Source organism: Falco naumanni, chromosome 7 (assembly GCF_017639655.2).
Source record: "Falco naumanni isolate bFalNau1 chromosome 7, bFalNau1.pat, whole genome shotgun sequence".
NCBI lineage: Eukaryota > Metazoa > Chordata > Aves > Falconiformes > Falconidae > Falco > Falco naumanni.
Genome location: NC_054060.1, coordinates 24,387,790 through 24,415,011, shown reverse-complemented (window position 1 = coordinate 24,415,011; position 27,222 = coordinate 24,387,790). Strand labels below are relative to the sequence as shown.

At 50.9% G+C, this 27,222-nt stretch overlaps 1 protein-coding gene across 2 annotated transcripts in view; it reads right to left on the bottom strand.

Moving 5' to 3' along the window:
- Nucleotides 1-18,742: 18,742 nt before the first annotated feature.
- LRFN5 (leucine rich repeat and fibronectin type III domain containing 5) overlaps nucleotides 18,743-27,222 on the bottom strand; it is a 57,817-nt gene continuing 49,337 nt past the window's right edge. Inside the window, exons 3-4 of one of the 2 annotated variants that reach the window (XM_040602135.1) lie at nucleotides 25,925-26,637; nucleotides 18,743-19,171 (exon numbers count right to left, since the gene is read on the bottom strand). In XM_040602135.1, coding sequence (XP_040458069.1) covers nucleotides 19,062-19,171; nucleotides 25,925-26,637 — 823 coding nt within the window. In that variant the 3' untranslated portion in view covers nucleotides 18,743-19,061. Of the gene's footprint in view, nucleotides 19,172-25,440; nucleotides 26,638-27,222 lie in introns of those variants that run through there. The other variant, XM_040602134.1, reaches the window with a different exon arrangement.

Below are 27,222 nucleotides of genomic sequence, written 5' to 3'. Positions count from 1 at the left end.
ATGCAAGGATGGAATCTAACAGATAAAACCCTTTCTTACTCCATCCCTAGCTCCTTCGTATTAAAAAAAAATAAAATTACCAACACACAACTCTCTACAAACCTTGATCAATTCCGTCCAGTTCTTTTTCTAAATGACATTCATTTTTTATTTATTTTTATTTTGTTTGAGGAATCACAGGGGGTGGGGTGGGGGGGTTCAAAAAGAGCCCTCCATTCCCGCCACCTGAGCGGTGTGTGCTGGGTAGACAGAAGGCACCAACAGCATGGATCCTGGGGCTGAGGGTGCCCAGCCAGGGCAACTCCGGTTGCTACCAGAGCTGGACTGCACTTCCCAAAGGCTGGAGACACGAGGAGCTATCTGGGTTTCTTCTTAAAAAACTGGCTAAGGGGAGGGAGGATGGGAGCTTGTTAAAATAGAAATCCTAGGCAACTTCATTGTGAAATCTGTTGAGCGAAAGAAAACCATGATGATTGAGCACCCACTCGCTATTCACCACCTTCTTCATGCACTCAGCTTCTCACTGTCCAGTGCTGCTGTGAGTGGTAATAAGTATTTTATCGTAAGTGACAGTCACTGACCACTGTTTCATGCCACAAATACACTTTATATAAAGCAGAAGGGAAATGCCTGAAGAATTGCAAATGCCTTTTGATAAGATCTTCGCAAGAGCCTATTAACGACACCTAATTTTGCTCCACAGTTCTTATTGACATCAACACCAAGCAGGAAGAACAACCGGAGCAGCAGTGAGTCCCCACTCAGCAGAGCAGACACAGACACATCCCGACCTCAGCAGCGGTGGAGGCACAGACAGCAGTGAGTGGAGGCAGGTTCCCAGGGCAGCACCTAAACACACAAAACGTGGCGCTGCCACCTGGCGCAGCCCAGTGCAGGTCTGCTGTGCCAGAGGAAGCTCTTCTGTCCGGAGGAATAAACCCCAGAGCCAAGAAACCTTCAGCCTGCAGAAGTCACACGAGTTGGAAGCCAGTCTCCTGGTGACCACGGTTATTCTCACAGAGTTCAACAGCAGAGCAGCACAGGCACTCACTGTCCGGACAGTACGGTTTAATTATATTTAAAAAAGGACCCCAACACTTGTGCCCAGTCTTTGTGCTGCAGTGGTTTCCTTGTGCTTGTAGTCACTGTCAGCGTCTTCCAAACCAGCCCAAGGTGACATATTGTAGCTGGAATAGTGAAACGTGACAGAAGAAAGCCTTTTTAACCAAAGGATAGTGTATGCCCAGTACACAGAATCGTAGAATCATTTAGGCTGGAAAAGACCTTTGAAATCATCACATCCAACTGAACATGTTCAGTCACAGGGTCATTGGGCAGTTGGGGTCTCCTGTTTTACTGCTCCATAAGCGACTACATCTTCTGAAGAACAAACGACCACTCTCTTAGCAGCTTTCCCTTTCCATACATTCCTTCAAAATGGATTGCTAGTGTGATTTAAGACTTTTCCCCTAGATCCACCTCAAGGAAACTTTGCAGGTGGCACAGTGGGACAAGAGGCTTCATCCACTGTCTTGCTCCTCGTTTTGCATGGTGGGCAAAACAGCTACTTAAAAGCAGCAGAGGCAAATGCAATAGGTTATGAATAGAGGAGCAAGAGTCCTTCAGTTCATTTGGTTTCCTTTCAAAATTCGAAGATTTCTGTTTAGAAGGAAGTACATTTTCTTATCACACTATGACAGAATAGCAGGAAATGGCCTCAGAGCCCCCCATGAGCCCCCTGCCCAAGCAGGACCCATGCCATTCCTGGCAGATGTATGTGCCCTGGAAGAAGGCTTTCTTGAAGACCTGACGGTCCTCCAAGCGAGATGCCCCAGGCCCCCAGCCCCACCACCTTGGGCAGCTCACAATTCTGTCCTCTGAGCCCCCTGCTCTGCAAACCCACAATGTGTTTCCCCATCCACTGCAGACACTGGGCAGATTATTCTTTTCCTCTTTCAATCACCACCCCCTTTTTTCCTTAAAACACACTTGGAGACTACTAGCACATTTGCTAGCTCTCAGTCCCAAAATGTTTGCTTTATATTTAATCCAAATATTAAATCACCTGCTCTTTCCTGAGAGACTGCCTGTCATAGACTGCTACTCATGTTGTCCCTGGACCGCCCCATCCCACCCACCTCCTCTTACAGCTGGAGCCACAGAGGGACCTGCAGCCCAAGCATAAGTCCCTGCGCTCCCCTGGGGAGCAGAGGTAAGCCTGCCTGTCTTGCAGAACTGAAGCCTCCATCATCTGTTCCTTCCTGCTGCTGTGCAGAGACCTTGCAGCAACTCTGCGTCCAGCGGTGCTGCACACCCTTGTCACCCCAGACCGTGCAATGCAGCCCCTGAAGCTCTCCTTAACTCTGCTCTTTGCGCTGGTTTCTTTAGGTCTGTAGCCTCGTTGTCTGGATCACAGGCACACCGGGGTCAGCCAAAGCCCTCTTGCTCTCAGCTCAAAATGCAGGCTGTCTTCACCAGCAACAGCAAACAACTCCCAGAAATGCCCCATCCCTGGCAGTGAACACTTAAACAAGGCCAGGTTGGATGGAGCTTGGAGTAACCTGATCTAATGGAAGGTGTCCCTGCCCATGGCAGGGGGCTTGGACTAGGTGATCTTTAAGGTCCCTTCCAACCTAAAGCATTCTATGACTCTGAAATCAGACCTTCCTCTTCTCTACCTGAGCAAAGCTGGTGCCCAGTCTGGCTCATGGCCAAGGGCTTTGTGCCCACTCTTGCTTGTGGCAGCTCTGGGCTGGGGTGACGTTCATTCTTTTGGGGACAGGATACAGAAACGTCCATCTCCAGCCAGCCCTGCCTGCGATTGCCCACACAACCCTGGGTATGAAACTGGGATACAGACTGCTGCACGCAGTGAGGGCAGTCAGCGAAGCACCCAGCAGGCACTGCCAACCCAGGTCCTGCCAGAAGCCGGGAAGGCAAACCCCAGACTAAGCCCTCACCCCATGAGCAGGGGGCTGTGTTTTGCCAGCCGTGCCTGTTGGCGCTCCAGGAACGCAGCGGCAACAAAACCTACACGTTCCTCAGGCACAAAAATACCTCTGCGTGGGCTGAGCCGCATGAACACTCCTTCCGCACCAGCATCCGTGCCGTCACGACAGGCAGGCGAGACATAAAAATAGCCCTCCCCATCTCCTGCTGCCTCTCTCCAGGCTGAGAGTTGGGTCTGCTGGAGGGTTACGTGTGCCGAATGGGGCTAGAGGCTGATTCGGTGCTGCCAGGGGAGGAAATGCCAGCACTCCTGCTCCCCACCCTGCACATCATGCGGGCACATCTGCTCCCAGCGAGGCAGGGCTGCAGGCAGGCAGCGGGAACCCAGAGCAATTGAGCTCTGCTTGACATCAGTCAACACAGGTCATCTTGGTGGTGTGGAGACAAAGGCAAGTACTTAATGCCTTAGTAGGAAACCAGTTAATCTCTGAATTGCACCAGGTATTGGCTGAAAAAGCAAAATGGAACAGGAAGGCAGGAACTGTATTCTGAAAAGCTTCAAAACGGGCATTTCATTTCTGTTCAGAGGCTGAACGTTGAGCATCTTTAGAATAAGTTTGCATTACAGCAGCAAGACAGAGTCAGAAGGAACAAGGGAAAGATGGGTGAGAACCCTTTATCTAAACATGCACACACAACCCTCTGTGCACCTTCTGCAAGTCTATGCTACACCATCTTATCCTGCTTGGACCCGCAGGGTGTTTTGGACAATGTTCACTCTCGGATACTTTCCTCATCACAAGGAACTGTTGGGATACACACTGTGGGGGAGTAAAGCAGCATGCAGTTTGGAGCTGCAGAGCCGCTGCCAGCTGTGCTGCCAGCATGAGCAGCAGGGGTCACCAGGCAGGACAGGTCCTTGCCAGTCACCGCTGGGATGGGCTGTACAAGGCAACCCCTCTGCTAGCTCCCACACAGCCCTCAGGCTGAAGCTGCCTCTCCCCTCAAGCTGAGAAGACGGGGCAAGTGGCCAGAGCCTTTCCTACCACCTCCCCAGGGTGCATTCCTCCGGCCTCCCGCTGATCGTTGTTAATCGTGACACTTATCAGAGCATGATATGGGTAACACTGAGTGGGAAACGACCCTAACATAGCCCTTTGCAGCACTGGCTAGCAAGATGCTGCATGAGCCCTTCCCTGGCAGAGGTGCAGAAGCAAAAGCCTGCCCCAGCTCTGAACTCACATGTCCCCTGAAGAGCAAGAACTGCAGTGTTTGCTCTGCACCATGCAAATGTTAAGCCAAGAGAGCATTTCATAAACTCCATCTACCACCATGTAACAGCAGCTTCTGCTGTTGTTTATTTAAAGGGGTGAAGGTAGAAAATATTTTTAGCAGCTGGATGGGATTTCATGGAGCAAGCACAGAAGGAGCACAGCAGAACAAAGCCTGCAACTCACGCATCACAAGTGAATAAGATGCAGAGAGTGCAACAGGGCCAACGGTAGTCCAAGGGGACCTGGCTGCATCTGCCTGGCCCAACAGAGATTCAGGGGTTTGCTACCGTGTGAGCAGAGGAAAGGAAATATCAGAGCCAGTGTGTCTATATAAACCGTCAAGTCAGCTGCTGCACCCCTGGAGAGGTGATGTCCATATGCACACTTGCTGTTGCCGTTTCCTTCAGCCTGATTCCTGGCAGCCTGGCCAAACCGGAGACCTTGTTGCATGCTGAGCACATGGGTGGGATCTGCATACGAGTCCCTGAACACATGTGCATCTTTTGCCCACGACTGTTCCAAGCACAGCAAGCACAGAAGCTCCTGCTCAGCCCCTGCAGGGTGCAGAGCCCAAACAGCCCAGCACTAGGAGGTGCTCCCATGGTCACACTCAGCAGCCGGGGTCAGAAAACCCCAGCGTGAGAGTGCCCATCCATCTGAGAGGAGGCAAAAGTCCTAATGGAGAAAAAAACATTTAAAAGTACTCATGATCAAACGCAGGCTTTGCTTCAACTTCTAACAGCCGAGGGGCTTCCAGTGATGAAGAGTGTGTTGAGAGCTCTGCCTTGAGCAGTTGGCCATGCACCAACTGAAAGCCATGGGGTGAGAGCCCCTGGGCTCAGTTCCTGCTTGCCCAGCACCCAGGACCTTGGTCTCAGCTATGGAAATACAGTTTCACAGAGCTACAGAAATGAGCCACATCACCAGATGTTCCCTCCTCCTGGGTCACACACCCCTCCTCATATACCAGTGCTACTGATAGTTTGTACTAATGCTTTTGCAGCAATTAGTTCATAAGCAGAAGCAGCATGCATGTTTGGGAGACCCAGCTTGTATTTTAGATGTAAGAATGGAATAAAAATACATTTATCTTCATTTCAAAAGGTGACATGATTTTGTTAAGCTAGGAAGAAAAAATTCACCTATATCTGCATTTTTGTGGTCATTTTGAATGTAAATAGGTAGTGGAAGCAGTTTAACATCAGGAGCTCTCACCCAACATGAGCAGACCCAGCTGTACTTTTCCTGGCACCTGGTTGCACCACACAGCAGCCTTCCCTCCAGATCCATGCTTTGCCCTGATCCTACACAACGGCAGTGAGGTAATCCCATTCTCCTGTGAGCTTATTTCTGAATGTTTCAATTCACCAGGCTCTCCTTTCAGTGTCACAAAAATCACAGTGTTTCCTTGCGTTCTGAGGCATTTAGGGATGAAGCTAGCAGGTACCACCCCACAGCTGAACTGCATCAAAACCAGTGTGCCCTCACTGCAGAAAAGCCTCTCCTCTTCATCTGCATCACGATTTAGATCTTATTTTAGCGTCTACATTTCAGATCCCTGACCAGTGAGGGCTGGGAAGATACTGATGGTCTGCCATGAACTACAGCAACAGGAACACAACCTTTGCCACCAGCTTCAACCAGTGATGAACGGGGACATCCCCTATGGTACACTGCCTACCCTTCCCTCCTCCTCTCTGCACTATTCAGGTCACACAGGGATACACGCAGAGCTGGTATTAACTATCATAGCGCTCCAGCCACAGGCACGTCCTCTGCCACAGCCCACCAGCGATGTGCTGAGGCTGTGCCCACCCAGCAGATCCAGGTGCTACGTTCAACACCAGCAAACATAGTTTGAACGTAGCACCTGGATGTTCAAAAAAAACAGCAGATTTCTCCACACAGACTCCTCCGACAACATTGTGAGCCAAAGTCCCAGGTTTTATAGCAGGCAGCATGGACCGAGGGGCTAGTCCTGAACCTTTGCTGGTGCACCACTATCTGCATCCCCTCAGACTGCTGCATTTAATCTGTCATTCATTAGTAGAATTCCCATTTCCTACATCTAAAGCATTCAGTAATGTGTTGTTCTACAGTGCCGTTAGACAGCAGTTTTGCATAATTGCTGACATGTTGGGGAGAGGGGAATGGGACCTCACACCCAGCACCACTGGGAACCCAGACAACAGGGCAGGCGCTCACACCTGTACAGAGCTGGAGCACACTGGGCCAGCGTACCCGTGTCCCTCAGGCGAAGCCAGTGCACAATTATAATGCTGCCTCCATTTCCAAATAAGAAACAGAAACACAGCTTCAGCAATTCTATATTGCAGGGATTTTTTATGTTCGGTTTACTGTAGCCTGTCAAAAAGGTACCCTGCTGTATCACTTTGAAGTATAACCTGCATCTTCACGTACAAGCTAGGCTTGTTATTTGCTCATTTAACATTAGGGAGCAAGAGGGACAGAAAAGATACTTGTGCACTTACATTTATCTACTACATCAGCAAAAATACACAAATATATTTCAACCCTGTTTAAAAAGCAGCACTGTTATTCAGCATAGCTACAGACAAAAGTTTACCCAGTGCAAGTAACAGGAACTATGATGCAGTGTATTCCAAAATAGCTGTCTTCACAGTTGCACATTATAGTGCAGTTTTTCACCAGAGATGACTCTAATTGTGGTGTCAGGTATATTCACTATTTAATGACTTCAGAAGCTTCACAGCATGTCACTTGCAAGGCACTGTGGAGCATCTGAGCACCAAGCTGAGAGCACCCAAAGGGTGTCACCACAGGTTTCCTCCAGCTGCCTGCCCTCCTGTACATTTTTGAATGTATTTTATGAACTGCTGTGCGAGGACCATCGGGTCAATCTAAATCCCAGGTTAGATTTTTATAAAGGAAGAAGCCTTCTGAGAAAGCTACAACTAGTTGGGTTTGGTTTTTTTCTTTCAAGAGTGTTTTTTAATGTAATTACAAAATAAATGTTTCTCTGAGTGTTTGCCTTCCACCCACATGTTTTAACCAGTTTCAGCCTGACAAAAATGCTAGACACACATTTTAAATTTCCTCTGGTGTCAGTGACCTGCACAACAAATGTACTTGTAGGGGAAGAGACCTTTCCTCTAAAGGGGCTGAGAGGGCTGCAGGTTTCAGGGGGGCAGCACGTCGGCTGTAAGCACAGAGCACTGTGCACCCAGACCAGCCATGTGGGCAGCCCATCCTGGGGGCCAAAACACTTCCCAGAAGCAAGCCACAGTCTGTGGTTGGTTTTGTGGTTACAGTTAGGTGCAGCCAGCATTCAGGGCACGAGACAAGCAACCTGACCCAGGAGCTGATCCCTCCAGGCCAGTGTCCAGAGATGTGCTTGCCAGGCTGGGCCCCTTCTCACACCATCTCAGTGACCCCAGTGCACGCAGACCCCCTGGCACCCTCCACAACCTCCTGAACACAAAAGCAGTAAGAGATCAGAGAAAGTAAAAAAAAAAAAAAATAATCAACAACAAAGTCTCAGGAGAACAGTCCTTCACTCCCCTGTTTAACAGCCGAGGAAACAAAAACTAAGTAGGATGAGTTTGCTTGGCCAGGAAAGGCAGTAGGTACCGTGATTCCTGCATTTCTAGAACAGCATACCACCTAGAAACAGCCTTAGACCATTTCATCAAACAAGGGAACTAAGCCCACCTAGTATGAGGGTAAAGCTCAGACAGCTATTACTCTTGCAGAGCGTAGTTTTCCTGTGAAGTACCTGAAACTGCCACTTAACAGAGCCAGGAGCCCCAATGCCCATGCAAGAAACCACACGGTCATTGATCTTCAGCTTCCTGCAATCTATTAACACCCAAAAATCCAGAAATGTTGTGAATTTCTGTATAGAAAACCTAAGCTATTGACAGCAGAGCAGCCTTTGAACACTGCCTTTGGCCGAGCTCTCAGCCCTGCACCTCTTAGAAGGGCTCAGCTTCACAGGGTGGCATGAGGAGTCACTGATGTGCCAGGGACCCCCTAAGCCAGGACACAGCCCCCCAGCACCCACGGGGTCAGGGCTCCGCTAGCACTGAGACACAGGGAAGTAAGAAGCTGCTGGCAAGAGAGAGCAGGACTGCCTCCCCCAAGCAATACCCTGTTACAGAGGCAGTTCCTGGACTTCCATGCAAGCAGGACTTGTAACAGCTGTGCTAGCCACAGCTGGGCTTGGAGGGGTTACACAGCATCTGGAAAGAAGCTGTTCCCACAGAGCCATCTGAAGTGCCAACACTGAGCTGTGCCTGCTTTCCTGCCTGCCCATGCAGCATGGCACAAGTCAGAGCACCCTCGGGCTGTGGGGATGCCTTCCTTCTTCCAGCACAGGCAGCACTTGCGCAGAGCCCTTACCACCTCCCCCTGAGGGAGAGGCTGTCCACGACATGCTCTGGGATGGTGTCTCTTCCTCTGTACAACTTGCCCTTTCATCCCAGCAAAGCAGACAAACCTCTCTCGTGTGCATGAAGCTGCTCCTAGGAAGCCTCTGTAGGTTCACCCCAGTGCTGCTCCCGGCTGTTTCACAGAGAAAATCAAATGCAGCCTTTTCCTCTCCACCCCTCATCCCTCCCCAGCCCCAGCTGGGCCACTTTTACACCAGGTCGCTAGTGGGCTGCTCTGCAGGCTGGCACTGGGACAGCTGGTGTCTGTCCTCATCTCTCTAGCTGCAGCAGGCACTGCTCATGGGCTGGCACTGGGCTGGGACAGGGCAGGGTCAGTGTGAAACCCCTGGAGAAAAAAAAAGCACACGTCTGGTATTCTGGAGATAACTTCAGCATAGCACGCGCTTCCCGGGCAGTGGGGAAGCAGGAGGGCCACAAAAGGCAAACAAACAGCAATGCGAGGGGAAGAGCCCTGCTGCTGCGGGTGCTGCTGGTGATGCTGCATTCCTTTCACTGCTGATACAGACCCAACTCACACTCTACCTGGGCAGGACCTCAGAAAGAGAGGGAAGGACTTCCAAGAAATTCCCTAAGTCTGGGAGGGTGTCCCAGCCCCATGCCAGGTCCGTGCCCCATGGTGGCCATCATGCTGCTGCTGGCAAAGGCTTCTGCTGTCCTTTGTCTTAAAAAACCCTTTCCAAAGGTCCTGCAAAAGAGGCCCATGATGCATCAGCACTAATTTACAGGTTTTACCAGAAAATCACATTCACTCTGACTCATGCTAACTCTGAGTAAGTTGTGGGTGCAGGCTGGTCACCCCAAAGTGCTACCAAGTGGTGGCATCGCCAAACACAATGACAAGATGATGTGAGAAAACCATTAGTGCTATTCTTGCCCATTCAAGAAGACCACAAAATTGCAATCCAAAACATTGAAATAACTTGTGTGGACAGAGTGGTGGAAGCAGTGGGGATTGCCATTCCCCAAAGCCAGTGCCATGCCGTCCTCTGCAGGTATTTGTGTAACCTTCCAGCCCCACTGGTCCCAGTCAGCACAGAGCACCACACCACCTTGGCCAGGGCACGACTGTTCTCTGGGAAGTAAAGTGAACCCAACCAGTATAGCTGTCACCTTTGGCCAAGCCCATCCCCTTGGTCCTGCACTGAATCACAGAAATGCAGAATTGCTCAGGTGGGACAGGACCCCGGGGGGGGTGGGGGGGGTGGGGTGTGTGTCTCTGTCCCAACCTCTTCTCACAGTGGGGCCAGCCCTGGGCTCAGACCAAGTTGCTCAGGACTTTTCCCTGTGGTGTCTCAAAAACCTCCATGGACAGAGATCTCACAAGCTTTCCTCCCTGCGCTGCTGCCCATGGTGGGAAGGTTTCTCCCCACACCCACCCCAAGCTGCTCGGCCAGCAGCTGGCGAGGTTGTATGGGACCACACAAGTCCCATCTCTCCCCCGACTTTTCCAGAGGCTGGGCAGAAAATACTGGACACAAAAACCTGTTTATCTAGCTAAAGTTCAGAAAAGGTTCAGTTCCAGCAGTGAAATTACCTACTGCCACCACATTTGTCCTCTGAGACAGTGACAGGACATCAGCCCAGACACAGATTCGATTCCATGTTTTTTAAAATTCAGTAGGGTTTTAGGACTATAAAGGTCAGACAATTTTTAGGGATGAATACTCCTAAATAACGAAGATGAATATTAGACCACTTAGAAGAGAATGAATGTTTAAGAGCTGTGTAATTACTGCCATTCAGAAGCATGAGCACAGATGTGGCAGTGAATATTGCAACCTGAAATAATTCCAAAGAACTACATTATTTCCAATATAACTGGAAAAAGTGGTTGCCATGTCATTAATCAACAGTGAAATGTCTGCATCAAGAGAGATGACAGCAGCATGTTGACGTCCTCCTTATCTCACACATTTTTTACTGTCTGGCAGTCAGGTAATGTCTCTTTTAGGAGCCTGTTTGATGAGTCTCATCCAATGGCTTGTGTCAACCCTGAACCAGTCCACCTCAGATCTCGAGTATATAAGATAATTTATAGAAGAAAATTACTGGAAAACTTGGTAACTCAAAAGTTGGCCTACAATTCAAAGATAAAAACTTTTTCCCACTGGCCTCAAACCTCCCAGTGTATTTGGGCAGGGTGGGAACTGGAGGGTGCACTCATCTGCCTTTGTCTGTGCAGGTCCCTTTGCAGTCCCCAGAGACACTGAGAGCCAAGAGCTCTCACCCTGGACCCTAAGCGCACAATAATGCAGGTGGAGCTGCAGCCATATGGTGGGACTCCTCCAAGGAAGGCACCTTCTCATCTGTTTGTGGCTTCTTGTTTGTGTTGTTGGGAAGGTCAGTGCCACCTCTCCTAAAATGTGCTGCTGCACACTGAGAAGGATGACCCCTGAGCCCTCACCTTGGTGTCTCTGAAGGCAGCTTGCCCTTTGCTGGAGTGTCTGGTGCGGTTTCTCCTAGGCAGCATGCATTTACCATGGGTACAGAGGCAGTGGGACGGGTTCTGCTCCGGCAGACTAATGGGGAGTGACAACCCCTTGTGTGCTCCTTCTGGAGGCTCTAACTGACCCCCTAACTTCTCACTGCATTCATGGTACACAAGAACCGGCAGGAACTGTCTGGAAAAGCAGACACCAGAGAGTGGCTGTTAGTAGGATGGAAAAAGGGGGTGCACCTCCAGGACAGGGCTCTGGTCAGCACCAGCAGTGTGGCACGGGAATACATGGCTGGGCTTTCTGCTCCTGCCAGCTCTGGACTGACAACCAGTGCTTCACAGAATCATAGAATCACAGAATGGTTTGGGTTGGAAGGGACCTTAAAGATCATCTAGCCTCAACCCCCTGCCATGGGCAAGGGTGCCTTTCACTAGCCCATGTTCCTCCAAGCCCCATCCAGCCTGGCCTTGGACACTCCCAGGGATGGGGCACCCGCAGCTGTTCTGGGCAACCTCTGCCAGTGCCTCACCACCCTCACGGTAAATATTTTTTTCCTAATATCTAATCTAAATCTACCCTCTTTTAGTTTAAAACCATTCCCTGTTGTCCTCACCACTACCACTTGCCTCCAGTGCTGAACCGGTGCATGGGGACATGTCTTAACTCATGGACAGCAGCTGCAGTTGGCATCCTGACGCGTGCCTTGAGCACAGTGCCTGAGCTCGTCCCTGGGTGCAGCGTGGGGCACAGTGCTGCCCTTTCCAGGGAGGGCCCTGCACAGAGCTGTGGCTGTGGGACAGGGGCTGGCGCAGCCCCACGGCACTGGGACGCCACACCCCACAGTGGCACGGCACCCTGAAGACCCCCACTCAGCAGGCAACAGACCCCTCAGAGCTGCCAGAGTTGTGAGGAAAAGGGCAGGATGAATTCATGAGTGCCTGTCCCTGTGTCTTCTCAGCTTTCTCCCTGTGCTGGTAACTTCTTTTCTGCTTTTCTTTCACCATATAATTGCTGACATTCTTCAAAAAAAATGTAAACTGTGTTTTGACCTCTTGGTTTCAATCTTCACCAGTACAGGTAAGGGAGTTACTCATGCCTAGTACCAGTAAGCTATAGCTATGGTTTTGCTGAAACAGTTCTTGCTCGAAGTGCCACTTCCAGCGAGATGGCAGTGTTGGGGACACATCAGTGAGGTCACTGGGAATCATTTCCACATTCTCATGTTGTTCACCCACTTGATCTAACCACATTTTCTGAGTATTTTGAAACTTGTACTCATCACTAAGGTTAAGACGCAGTTTCCCTTTTATTCCTCTTACTTCGGTCAGGTTTTGGGGACACAGATTGTTGCTCGCTTCCCGCAGGCAGAACCAAGAGTGACAGGTGCTGATTTCAAGGGAGGTGGCAGCAGACAGCTGATATTGTGATAAAGGGACTGAAGGTGGTTCCTTACTTCAATTTCCCAGCATACCCAGTCCATTTGTACTGTATCTTTGCTGACAGGTAACAGTTGGACACATTTTCACTGACAAGGAAGGCTGATACTGCACGTGCTATGGAGGAAAAGCGTCTTCATTGCTGTCAATCCCCCAAACACATTGCCACACAGGTGGTTCTAGGACACGGGCATGGTTGTGGTTGTGGTTCCTCTTGCCCTGGGACAGTATAATGTGTTTGCTTGCCACACGTGACTGAGCCTGGCATCCCAGGGCAGAGTCCTTAAGATTTCCTGAGACATGAATATGTAACGTAATAGATGTCATAGAAAACAAATGCCAGTGATGAGTTAAGGATACAGAGTGACAGGCAATCACAGCCCACGCAAACCCTTCCACAGAGCCGTAACTGTGGTCGCAGTGACACCACGCAAATTTTGCCCTGGTGTGCAATACTCTGACTAACATAGTGAAGAAAGAGGAGTTAGGGGGGAGCAGGAGATGGAAAGGAATAAATACAAGCAGAGTGGAGGGAGTAAGGGAAACCAGCTGAATGAGAGCAGGTATGACGCTCTCTACAGGTATGCTAGTAAGAAAAACATCTGGGGTGAAAAAACTTACCTGTGTTATGAGGTAGTAAGAGCAAAAAAGAAATGTCATGAGCAGGCAACAAATAGAAATGTCTGATGGACATCTTGGAAGGATCCCTCAGGATGATTTGCAGACTGGAGAAATCTAACTAGACTTTGATCAGGGCCTGACTGACCTATGGGCAAGATCATGTGATGCTGTTCCCTGCAATTGGAAAAGAAGGGACTGATTGTCTCCAGCCACCATTCCTGGTCCTGATTCCAACTGTTGGGCTGTTTCTGTATTCAGTTCCCATCCTTTTAATTTAAACTAGGCTTTTTGGATGAAGACAAAATTCTGCCCTATCACTGTCTGTCTTGGGCAGCTGGGAAAGGTGTCATCACCGCACACACAAGATGCTGTACACTGCGACTGACTGTTTGCAGCAGTCTGGCACCATGTAGACCCCATCCAAGGTATTGAAAGGGTGCCATGGGGCTGACAGCACACCCAGCAGCTGCCTGGTGTCTTTCAGTGTTCCATGGACAACGTCTGCTCTCCTGGGGTCTTTCTGGGGGACCCCTGTGGGTAAGAACACTCGCAGCTCTGGCAGCAGTGTCTGTCCTGGGGGCTTCCTGGACCACAGGTTACCACCTTGTCTTCTCTCCTGTTGGCTTTCATTAATGATTTTTTAAAGTTGATGCTGGAGAGCAACCCTGGACCAGTGTGTAAGCAGGAATGTTTGCCACAGCCTTCACCACCACGCTCTTGTTGGAGGCTGAGTCCACAGTGGGCTCCGACAGGATGGAAGGGAACGGGAGAGGCATGGAGATATGGAGCCGGGGCAGCCTGTTGTGTCCCATTTCAGCCAAGGTTCCCCCAGCCCACCAAGAGGTTTCACTTTGCGTTCAGGACAAGCCTGGCTGCAGCTAAGGACATGTTCTTAGATCAGGCTAGGAGAAATGACTACTAACCGCAAAGGGAAACAACCATGAAAGCATTCCTGCTTCAGAAATGGCCAGTGACAATGCTTTGGGAAATCAAGTGGTGTAAAACGTAAAACTTTCCCTTAAGCAGGGACAGTGTGCAGGGCTGACACACAAGCCCGTGGCAAAGACTTGATACAAGCTGGGTCATGCTGAAGCATCTCAGTTTCCCAGGCTGGGGGATCACAGGAGGGGAGCTAGTCCCACACTGCAGCAGAAGATGCATACGGGCATTGCCATGCACCATGGCACACAGCGGCTGCAGATGGTACGCGGAAGTGCATAGGGAGCAACCAGCATGCAGATCTTGTAAAATGGACTCTTTGAACTGGTGAGGGTAGGAGGTTATCTATTAGCATAGCAGTGATTAGAACTCACCAGGTTCTTCTGCTATTTGCTTTCCACACACATGCCAAACAGACAACAGTTTCTGGCACTGGACGCATGGACAAAATGGACAGTTTTCATATTTCTGTGAAAGTGCCTCTGGAAATCCCACAGCTGAGGTAGGAATCAGAAGGCTGGCTTGCAGCATGCACAACTCCTGCATGGTCCACATCCCCTGCCCAGATAGGAACATCCCAGAGTAGCCAGCTCCTTGCTGCTCCAGGACTTGGCCATCCCAGGGGAGATGGACAACCTGGAAGTGCAGCCTGGAAGGGCTCCTGTAGTCTCATAAGGTTGCCAGGAGATAAAAGCAAACACACACACAAAAAAACCCACCCCGAACCACCACCCCACACCCCACCACCACCCCCAAAAAAAAAAACAACAATCCCCCCCCAAAAAAAACTGAAAACCAAACCAAACAAAAACAAACAAAAAAGACCAAGTACATTGTTAGCAGTGTCTATTAAACTTGGTGTTACTTAATCCTGAGGATGCACCCTCAGCACCCATGGCCAGTCCTTGGGTCCATGCCTCCTCAGGCACTAGACTTGCCTGTCTGGTATGTAATTTGTGAGAAGGGCACTCTGCCGTCGGTGTGAAAAGTGAACACCATCACTCACAGGACACCGAGACTTACGGAGAATTGTCCCTCGGGTCTGGGGCAGCACCGTTCTGCTGGGACTGTCTGAGCCCACGGTTACAGTGGTTAAAAGACACGGTTAAACCAGGTTCCCCCTGTGGGGTGAGGTTAGGGCCATGCTGGCAGGCTGTCCTGCAGTCAGGATGCAGCCTCTCTAACGCAGTGAGGGCACTCCTGCAACCCTCACTGCTGGGCCAGCAGGAGAAGGGAACCCCAGGCACAGCAGCCAGAGGCCTGGCTTCACTAAGCAGCAACAGTCTGCTGAAACTGCTGAAACATTATACTGAAAAGTAGTTTATTTTAGGCTCATCCTCTTCCAGAATTCATTGTAACTCACGAGCAATTCACGGCAGCTGAGTAAGATCGAAACTGTCACTACGGTCCTTCGGTTGCAGTAAGAACACGATAAGGCAATTGCTTAGGAGCAAGAGAGGAGGAGAAAAAAAGCCCACGCTAATTTGGTGTCACAGTTTGGGGCCAATATTGAATGATGTTTGCATTAGACATGGAAAATGGAGATTCAAATCCCCACTGCAAATCCAGCCAAATCTGGGTTTCCTGCTTCCCAGGAACTGATTGTCTACAGGCTGCTCTAGGGCTTAATTTTTTTCTGAACTGAACTTTTTTCTTCAATTAATTTTTTCCCCCACTGAAAAAAAAAAAAAAAAACAACCAACAACAAACCTAAGAAACAACAAAACCAGAACAAGACCATGATAAATCTGTGTATTTCTGTGAAAACAAGATTTAATCAGCAAAGTCCTGACTAGCACTCTCCCTAGTGCATTGCAGACCTGCGGGAGCTGACTGCACCCTGCAGTAACGAACGCTGGCAGGCTGTAACATCTAGGCTTTTCTGACTGAAGACGCCCTGGAATAGCACGAAGACATAACCCATCACAGCGCCATCGTTTGGGCTTCACGCAGACCCCGTGAGTGTCGTGCTGGGCTGCCTGGGAGCCTGAGCTCCCCAGGAGGCTGCTGGTGCACGGTGTGCTGCATCCTCCTCTGTCTTTCCCAGATCAACTTGCCACCAAGCCCTCATGTACCTATAGACATGTTTTCCCAACCTTTCTCAACCTATTAAGAAAAGCACTTTCCAATATGAATCCATTCACTTTGGTGAGTACCAGTGGTGAGACACTGACAGCTGAGTGGTGCCTGGCCCATGGAGTCCCTGACAGAGAACACCTTCAAAGCATTACAGCTGTCTGCCTGGAGAGAAACCCATCCCACAGCCCAGGCTGGGCAGAGGATGCTGATGCACAGAACTGTTGGCTGGTGCAGCACCCACCAGGAGCTAAGAAAATGCTGTCTGTGGGCCAAAACTTCAGCTGAGATGATTTGCGTGATTCTTCAGGACATATCCAAATTCTGGGTCTCTGTAACAGGCCATTTTTGCTTGATACAATGATAATCCTCTAAACACTTTAATGTATGGATGACATGCTACTAAAGCCATCCCAGGCAAAGTAGCCCCTATTGGTGGTCCATCAGCAGGGTTATTGATGACAGTGTACAGCTGGCATGCTCTACTCCACCGACCTGCCAGGGCTTTTTTTTCCAAAATCTGTTTCACAACTTCAGCAAATTCCATCACAGTGAAACCTGGGTTTCTAATGAACATTGAGCTGACAGGTGGAACTTACCTTAACAATTAATTGAAAGGATATAGAAAGGAATCAGCAAGGGAAAAGCAGCTCTGCTATGTGCATGAAAGCCTGAAATTGGAGCCATTGAATGAGGGTAATAATAACATGATATTAATGCGAAATGAAAAACTGGGAGCTGATAAAGTCCATGCAGCAAGAGTTTGGAGCTTGTTGGTTTAACAAGGGTTTCAGCAGCTGCACAGCCTAATGCGGGATGTCAGAAGGAAGCAGCAGCCTCTCAGTTCTTCTGGTAACTCACACTTCTGAGCCACGGATTCCCTCTGCCCAGCTGTTTCACAGACCTGTCATCTGCTTGCTCTGAGAATGGTCAGTTGTCCTGTAACTTCACCAGGGAAAACACCTCGGTCTGCAATGAGAGGTAATAAGCTTGTAGACTTGATTTCCGCTAAACATTATACTGAAAAGTAGTTTATTTAAGGCCCATCCTCTTCCAGAATCCAAACCCCAATTACACTATGAATTAAGGAAACGGAAGAGCAATACATGCTGTTAGCATAATTCACATAAAATCCAGGGTATATGCAGGGCCAGAAAGATCCCTGGTCACACTTCATGAGAACACAAGCGATGAGTCCAGCTCCTGATCAAAAATTCCCCATGAAGCCTCCACTTGGCATGGCATTCCTGTGCACTGGACGAAACATGGGACTGTTTATCCCCAGGGTATGTGGGGCTGGACTGGTACCATGTTTTCTGCACATACACAAGCTCTTGGGTGCAGGGCTCCACCAGCAAGTCTGGGGTCTGAATCACTGATGCCTTGGGGTGAACCCTGGCTGCCGCTCTCAGCTCTGCAGCCCTTGGCTCTGCAGCCATCAGGGCAGAAAGCGTAAGAGGAAACCCGAAGGGTGAGGTTCCTGTCTTAGCTCTGACCCATGGGCTGCCTTGTCCTGGGGAGATGCTGGTGTCTCTGCTGGTATCGGCAAACCACAGGCAAATTGCTCAGCCAGCTGCCGGGCTGAGGTCCATCATCTGCACAGCATGGCAGAAGCCACCGGTGGGACCAGCTCCCCCTTGCAGGGAGCAGCTGGGCTGAGGAGCCATGTCTGGGCAGCTCCATCTCCTGCCCTTCGCACAGCCGATGACAAGCCAGTTCCGCCAACAGTAAATATTTGTACTAGCTGTCATATGTTCTTCAGAAGTTACATTAAAGCTGGTTAATTCACTGTGGGTTTTGTAGAAGCTGTAATTATATCTGTAAGCCATATGGGATTCTTGAAGAGGAAGAAAAGGAAAAAAAACCATAAGAAACCCACCCTTGGTCTTGTTTGAGAAGCAAGGCGCGACGGGGAGACCTGCTGTCACGCTGGGCTGGCAGCGTGGCCAGAGGTGCTGTTGGGGCCGTGGGAGGGCTACAGCCCCAGCTCCCCCTATGCCCCGGGCTCTCCCCGGTTAGAGCTGGCAGTGCTAGTGGTGCTCAGTGACAGATGCTTTGCCTGTTTCACAGCACTCCTGGCACACGGAGCTGTAGCAGCCCATGGCGCCATAACCTCGCATGTCCCAGGCTCCCTGCCTGGCACGGAGAGACGCAGCTGGCGGGGGGGGGGGGGGCACCGGGAGACCCACCCCATCCCCAGCCTGGTCACAAGGGAGAGGGTTTTTGCAGAGCCAGCAGCCCTGGCACCCCAAGGACCACAACGGGCAGTGGCAGACGGGCCACTCCTCCTCCACTCAGAGCCCACGCTCTCGCCCAGCACCAAGGGGCAAAGCAGGTGGCTCTGCTGCAGCATCAGTGCCTGACCCAGCCGGTCGCCCTGGGCAGGCAGCACTGGGAGCTGTGGGCTGGGAGGGGGCACAGGTCTGCTCACACTGGACACAGGTAGTCCTGCCGTCACCTGCCGCAGTGCTGAGCCCAACCACAGGCAGCGTGGGGCCCTTCCATGCCGAGAAACAGCCTCACGGTGACGGGCATGTCTGCTGCCCAGCAGAACCCTCCGGATCAACCAACATGCCCACACCGTCATAGTAAAACATTTATTTGTTCAGGTGATATAAGCTACCATGTTTACAGTTTGTGAACTGACCACTGGCGACATTTAACATGATTTGGGACTGCAGCTGTTGCCACCAGATTTTTCACCATAATTTTTAGTTTTATAAAAACCTTGGACACCAGAAAAAAAGGTATTTAGACTTAATGTGGCAGATGGGAGATGGGCAATCTGTGAACAGGGGAAGACAGTTCCATCTGACGCAGCCAACCCCGACGGCCTCTTGGCTTCGGCTGCAGCTTCAAGTAAAGGTTTCGGTGGGGTGAGTGTGGTGCAACATGTTAATCTTCGGTGAGTTGGAATCGTATTGTTTTCTGCCGAGTAAGAACATTGGCAGCAACATTTTCGGGGAGCAGAGGAGGGCAGGTGTCCTGCAGATCGGCCCCAGCTTCTGCGTAAAGAGACAAAACAGAGACAGTGAGGGGACAAGGAACAGGATTTGGCCCTTCCCACAGCCGAAGCCAGCCTGCTGTGGTGCTCCACAGGGCCATCCCAGGCATGGCACCGCACTGGCAGCCCCAGAAGCACAGCGAGCGGGCAGCAGAGCCTGCCTTCACACCCGGCACCCTGCCGGCTCGGGTGCCGCCAGCACAGCGGGGTCTGCAGCATGGCAGCAGAGCGTGGCAGCTACCAGGAGAAAGGGCTCATGGCACCTGGCATCCCCAGCCTGCGCTCAGCAAGCCACCGCCAGCTTCCACACCAGCTGGAAGTGCTGGCACAGCACGGCTGCTGCTGGGGGGAAATCAGACCACCAACAAAACCTCCCAAACCACCAAACCCAAAATGGAACCAGTAAAGCTCATTGTTCAAGAATCAGAGGATTTTCCAGTTTCTAGATTCACTTCTGCCCTCACGGAGGCCAAGCATTTTTTCCCTGGCAGTGATTTCAACTCTTTGCACAGTTTCAGCATTTTGCACAGGACTGAAAACACCAGAACGGAGCGGTGGGTGGGCACAAAGTCCGCATTTGCCTTTGTGAGGGTTACATGCAAGAGAAAAAGTCACTGTGAAGAGGATGTGCAGATGTTTCATCGTCCTGCCCTGAGCTCCCACATCGGTTGCATCGATCCGTGGCGCCATGGACAGCCCCCAGGGCGGCCGTTTATCTGCAGGAGGACCACTGCCTCGCCGGTGGTCCCACCGTGCCCGGCTTCGCTCCTGCCACCCCGGCACCGCTTCACTTACCTCAGGGGAATGCAAAGTTGCAGTTGCAGTATGTGAACACAAACTAGACAGCAGGTTTTAAACTCGTCCTCGCTTTGCTGTGGGTTACAGCTCCTGGCTTGCTACAGACTCATTGGGTGAAGCCCAGGCTGCAGTCTGGCCCGGGTTCCCTGCGTGCCCACACCATGGGCAGGCTGGGGCTGCCCTCTGCCACCCCCTCCGAGGGCATGTGGGGAAACCAAGGGGGACGGGGCCACAACTCTTACTGGTTTTCCTCATTCTCCTATTCCAATGGAAATTTCCCCTGAGAAGGAGATTGCATGGCTTGCATGCAAAACACAGTGGGCACCTCTGGAGAAGCAATACAACATTCACACAGAAAACTGGCGGTCCAGGACAAAAAACAGCTCGGCACCAAGCTAGGCACACCAACCTGATCTCAGCTTCACGATAGGGATGCTTTCTAAAGTGCGGGGCTTGAAATGACTTGGGGTGACACAGCTTGTTCCAGCACAACGAAAACAGGAGCTTAATCTGTTCATTTTCACACAGAAAGTTTCCAGCGTGGGGTCTCTCTGTAGCCAGTGATGTGCCATCACTGTGATGTTCCTTTTTTTCCCTTTTTAGTTTCCTTCCTTCCAAGCTAAGCTTCCTTCTTTCTACAGCAGCAGCCTTCATGCCCAGATCTTGTGAATAAATCAATTATATTAAAGGTCTACATTCAGCAAGACCAGTACAACTTGTCTTTTCCTGGTCTTGTGTTACTGATGCCGGTGTGTAAGTGCTGCAACCCGTACCACCTCAGCCCCACTAACCTGCATGCTTTTGTTTCGTGGATGTCTGCACTGTTGTGAAAGCAACACCACAGACACAATCAAATAGTAAAAGTCAGTATAGGGCACATGTATTCTTATTTACAGAGTGGATTTAATCTGACAATCAATGCCTAACAGGATGCACCTGCCTGCAGGCTCTGTGGCAGGAAAGACAAGGCTGCTGCCCATGCGGGGTGGGCTGGTGCCGGCCAGACCCCTCGGCGGGTGCCTGATGCCCAGAGGGACCGTTCAGCTCCAAGGGCACCACCGGTAGCAGGGGGGTGCAGCACTACAGAATGACTTGCAGGAGTTGGCACTTTGCTTCCAAGTACTGGATGGGCACAGGTGCTGCAGGGGGTGACTTACCCAGCACGGGCCGGATCCGGCAGCACAGGCTCGGGCACCAGATCCTGACAGCCTGACACACAGCAAGGCATGCAGAAACACATTTGCAAAGGGAAAATATGGGATAGGTGTTTTCTGTAAGCAGGACCCTATTGACTTTGCCACGGTTTGCTTCTTTTCAACCCAAACCTTAAGCAACATTAACATTACTGTTACCAGGGGAAAGGCACTGTGTGATTTTGTGTCTGTTATTGCTGCTTTAGGACAATAGCACACCCCTGGTTGCAAGCAGCACCCTAGAACAGGACAGCAAATGTTCTTGAGCTACTGCGATGCTGACAGATGTTGCAACTCCATGAGCGGTAGGTACCTCTGAGACTTCAGTTCCTCTCAATTAATAGGGAGAGAATTGCTAGTAAGTGATAGCAGCTGTGACCATCACTTCTTCTGGCTGAATCAATTAGTGGGGGAAGAAAGGCACTCCCTTTACGTGCAGGGTGCCTTCCACGGCTCTGGGTACAGTTTTGTAGTGGCACATGAAGGGCTGCGCTGAGCCTTTTCGAGGGCGCTCACGCAGCGAGTGCCGGCTGCTGCAGGACTGTTGGCCATCATAGCTCAGTGTCGCTCCACCAGTCCGGGATGCTCAATGCCAGGCGTCCACCTAGCTCAGCAACCACACTCAGGTGCCTAAGGAGTACTAGGAGATGCTTTGTGCAGTCCCAACACAGTGACCAGTGGGGCTTTCAGGGTCCCCAGGAGTCAGGAGCATCCCTGTGCTGCTGGCAGCGAGCATCGAGCCTCCAGCAGCTTTGCAGCTGGTGGGGATGAGACAACCTCGCGGCAGCATCTCGGCGGGATCCCCTCGGGCTGGCAGCATGTCCCAGCATCAGCCACCCTGTGGCAGGGCATGCTGTGGGGCTGCCCCAGAGCAGCACATGCCCAGGAGCCATGCCCCGTCTCCCAGGCATGGGACACGTGGCAGCCGTCACTTTTCAGTTCATTCTTCGTTACTGCAGGGCTGTCCGTGTGTGTGGGGAGGGTTGTCAAACACAAGGGAACACGCTGGGAGAAATAAAGCCACATTGGCACCCAGAGCGAGCAGTACCATATATTCACTGTAAAGAACATGCCCAGAACACAAGCGGAAAGGCAGCATAGAAAACAACTAACACAACAAACTTTTCACCCGACAAAGCCCTGCTTCTCCATTCAAACATCATTTGTACCAGCCCTCTTTAACACAACACGTATGCTCTGAGAAAAGGATTAAGAAAAGGTGTAAGAGGAAGCATGTGCCAGCAATTTTAAAAAGAGTAAACAAATTTCTAAAGTAGTTTCTCCTTCTCCAGTGCTTGTGAAAAAAGACACCATCTCACTGCCAGAACCCCGGTTCATCTATTTTCAAGAAACATAGCCCGGAGCGGACCTGCAGGCGGGGCGATGCCCCAAGGGGTAGGTTTGCACTTGCTGGTCCAGGGCTCTGCAAGCTCCTGCCTGCAGCCAGGATGGCAGTGCCCAGTCAGCCACAGACCCACCGCACCCCCCACTCCCCCAGTGCCCCCCCGGACCATCCTACGTGTCCACACCCACCACGGGGAACGCTCTGTATGAGTTCATTGAGCTCATCTTCTCCTTTCTGAAGCATTAGGAAATGTTGGCATACTGCACGCTGAAGAAAGACCTACCGATGTTGTTTTGATCAAGGAATATCTCAGCACTTTTTCTGCCTTAAACTATTGGCAACCTCTGGTTTTGCAGAACAGAAAGGACAGAGGATTTCCTCCTTGATAAGGCTTCCCACACTTTGACTGAATCAAGCCTGAATGAAATGCACAGTTACTCCAGTGGAAACGGCAGATTTCATGCTCGGTGTTCCCCAGGAACACTCCTCTCTGCCAAAGAGAGCGAGCTGCACGAGACAAACCCTCAGCTATCCAGGTCTAACCATTCCTGCACTATTAGCAGAGAATTAAATCAAATGCAGGGACATATGGTCCTTCTAAGCTGCTTATACAGATGCACTGTGGACAGAACACTCGGCTTCAGTGCTTAGAAAATGATTCCTTCGAGTAAAAAATTAAAAATATAAAAATAAACCTCCCTAAACCACAAAAAGCTGTTAATATTTTAGCACTTTCACAAAATGTTAAGACACATTTACGTTCCATTTTAGACAACATATAAAGCATTTTCATTCGATGTTTTTAAAATGCACGATTAAAACAAAGACCTCAGCAGAAAACCTTTAAAGCTATCTCCGTACCCAAGCACAAAGTGGAGGTACTGTCTGCAGAGAGCAGCTCCTCGCTGGGGCACAAAGCACTTGTTTTTCCCAGGCTTGACAACGCCTCCATTGTCAGACTACCACAACTGGAACAAACACATTGCTGCCTCTGACGGCGCACTATTTTAATAGCTAGTTTCTGTGCGTACAGCCCCTTGAGAAGAATGGGGACTTCCAGAGAAATCTAAGGAGGGATTCTGTATTATTTTTTTTTTCCCCAGCAGGAAGTGGGTATTCTAATTTTGAGGCTTCCTTTCCTTTTTGGTCTCTGCATTTTGCAAGGGAAGTAAAAGGGCTTTCTAAAAAAGAAACAGCCTGTTCTTTTTATGTCCTTTACACCACCCCCACCTAGACACTGTTCTTCCACTACAGGCAGAAAAACCGCTGAGCAACCCACAACAAGGGCTGAAAGCAACCGGGGTCACCTGGCGTGTGCATCAGCCCCGAGCTGCAGGGCTCAGAGGCGCAGAGGGGGGGTTCCCTGCCACTGGGGGGTCCCTGCCACGGCTGCTCTCAGGCACACCTGCTGCCCTGGTCAGAGCCAGGGTGTCTTCAGGCATCGGCTTGGGTTACATTGCCCTCAAGAACAAGCACACAGGGTGTAAAATATAAGTATTCTATCACTTTAACGGCTGCGAAGCCCATATCAAACTTACTATTTGGCATCTGAGAATGCACTAATGTTGCAGAGATAAACTGTCTCTCATTTCAACATGATGACCATACAAGCTTAATTAATATTAATTGTAGACTCTTCTTTCCGCACAACATGGGGTTTTCAATTGCTATCACCTACTGCCATATGTTTATGTCCTTACATAGTGGCCTGAAATTACTCTATCCCACAGGCACCGCGATCAAACGGCAGGTTCAAGATGAGACCATCTTCCAGTCCCTTCATTGCGCACAAGGATTAAAGAGAACTGGATCTAACTGTAGAGTTTACACGATACATGCCCCCAAAAGTCTGGGAAAGGAGATGACCATCGTCATCACCATCACTGAATGGCTGGGTGCCTGCCTGCTGCAGCCCTGCCCTGCAGCACCGGGGTCGACCGGCCGGCCCCACTCGCTGCCCCTGCTCGCCTCTCTGTCCCACACCGAGGCACCTGGAGCTTGACAAGGTCACATCTCGCTGCCCCACAGGAGGTCTGCCACCATGCCTGCTGCTGTGGCTGGGGTGCAGGGCCGCTCCCGTTGCCCACAAGCTCCCCTTGCCCACACTTCACGGCACCGTGCACCTGCGCCGAGGGGAAGGGGACAGCCCCTGCTGCACCGACTGCCCAGGCAGGGCCAGCTCTGCAAACGGAGCAGCACACCGAGCCTTGCACCGGCTGGGAGCGACAGACAGATGCTTGCTCTGATCACTGATGCTGAACAGCAACATGTTTTTCCACTGCTGCCACTAGGCAAAGCCATCACTGCGGCAGCCCCAGGCACTCAGGTGGCTGCGGGTGGGTAGCCCAGTGGCGCGGGATGAGGATGCTCAGGGACCGCGGGTTGGGTACCCTCTTGGGGGGACCCAGCAGCGGAGCCTTGCTGCTCTACCAGCATCCAACCCCAGTGAGCTGGACGCCAGTGGGAGTAAAGGGACCCCTCGCCCCAACACCCTCCTCCTCCTCCTCCTGCTCCAGGTCCCTGCGGTGGGACCCCCCGAGCGGCACCTGCAGGCCCTGGGCACGGCTCCTGGGCAGGCAGTTACCGCGAGGCTGGCTGGTGTACGGAGTGAATATTTTATTTTACACAACATAACAACACAGCGTTGTTGTTTCTGTACAGCATCTGCCTAAAAACAAAGGCAACACCATTGTCACAGAAAAGAAATATACAGTATGACCGTTTTAAAAAATATTTTACTGATTGATCCAGAAGTGGTTATTTGTTAGCTTGGAGGAAATTTAATTTCCTTTATAAAAGGCTTTTTCCGTGAAAACTCTCTCTCTTGTTTTCTGCTACTGCAGAACCAGGAAGCCAGTCCTAGAGTAGGGAAGGCACTGGTGCTGTTTCATGCTTTTTTTCACCCCTTAATCTTTTTTTTTTCCTTTTTTTTTTTTTTTTTTTAAATCTCTGAATGTTGCCTTCGGTTTTGATATTAAATAAAATCAAATGAAAACTAAATAAAACCCTGTGTGCACTGGGTGGCTTACACGGAACCCTGCATGAACAAGCCATTAATCAGTGAGACAGCAGTGGACCTCCAAATCCAATTCCCCGAGAGAGGGAGTTTCACACAACGTTTGGTGTTTTGTTTTTCATTAAAATAAAAATTAAAATTAAAAAAAAAAAAAAGAAAAAAAAAAAGCAGGTCACACAGTGCTTTCCAATATCCACTCAGAACTGGAGAAAGTTGCTTTTCCACTATCCACATCAGAGCTGTCTGACTGGACTAGCATCCCGTTCATGGACATGCTCCTTTTGGACCGCAATCCGCCTGCACCCCAGGTGCTGCCGGGGCAGCGGGACTCCATCAGCTCGCCGCCCAGGGAGAGCCTGCGCTTGGCTCGGGATGCATCAGCTGGCAAAGTGAGGAACTTACTTGGCTTTGATTGTGCTCTTTTGTACGTGGGGGCCCCTTTGACAGAGTCGGGGGGACGGCTAGCTAACTGCAGGGCAGTGGAGTTATTTCTGTTAGTGTTTTGGGACTCGATACTGCTGACAGCTTCACTCTGCGGCTCGCTGCTTGGCTTTGGCCCCGGCTTTCGCTTCTGCTTCTGGGAGACAGAAGTGCTGGAAGTCCAGGCGGAAGGCAAAGCGGAGGTAGTGGTGGCCGAGTCCTGGCTGGAGCCAGTCTCTGGCGACTGCGTCACGCCGTCACTGGCAGCCTTGCAGCACTGGATGCCCTCTTCGTGCCCAACAGCCTGCTTGGACATCGACTGCGACAGCGCCCCGCTGCAGCCCTGGATCTGAGCCCCATTCGTCTGTGAGTACACGTTGCTGACCTTGGTGGCCTTCTGCTGCCCGTTGTTGTTACACACCTTGTAGCGGATCATGAGGATGATGATGAACACAAGCACGGAGGCCACGATGATCCCACCAATGATGATAATCATGGTCCCACCCAGGAACTGGGACTGCATGAAGTGGCAACGCACGTAATCCTGCTCAGTGGTGAACTGTGTGCAGCCCACGACCCTGGTGGCCGTGAGCGAGGTGATCCCATCATCATAGATGGCCAAGACACACAGGTCGTACACAGTCCCAGCAGCCAGGTTGTTGACCAGGAAGGTTTTGCTTGTGGGAGGTATCATTCTGTGGGAGAAGAAAAGCAGTGTAAATGAATCCAGCCTGCCATGTGCTGCAGCCCCCAGCCATGGTGAGCATCACCACAGCTCAGCTCCCCCATCCCTGCCACTGCCCCTGCAGGACTGCTCGCTGTCCCCGCAGCAGCTGCTGCCCCATGTTTAGTGGCAAACGTGGGGCAGCAGTCACCACCAAGCCCCCTGGCACGCCCCATGAGAGCAACCACGTCAAACACATAACAGAAATTCCCAAGCAAAGGCAGTTTTGAGCAGTGTGACTGCTTTGCCTGGCAGCACAGAGCCTCTCCACGCTCTGCCCGCACACCAGCACAGACACTGGCAGAAAGCGCCACCAGGGATGCATTTAGGGACACCTTTCTCCCCGCATCTCCATAAAGCTGAGAGTGTTTAGATCCACTTAGCTCATCTAATTTTACAACCTTTCTGGCAATCAGATTAGTTCAGAGGATCAGAGGTCCATTTGGATCACCTAAAAATAACACCGTTTAAGGTAATTTCCCTCTTTGTGAGTAGAAAACTGCACGCGCCTTTCCTAAGTCTCCCCCCACCTGGTGCCACAGGCAGGTGCCGGTGG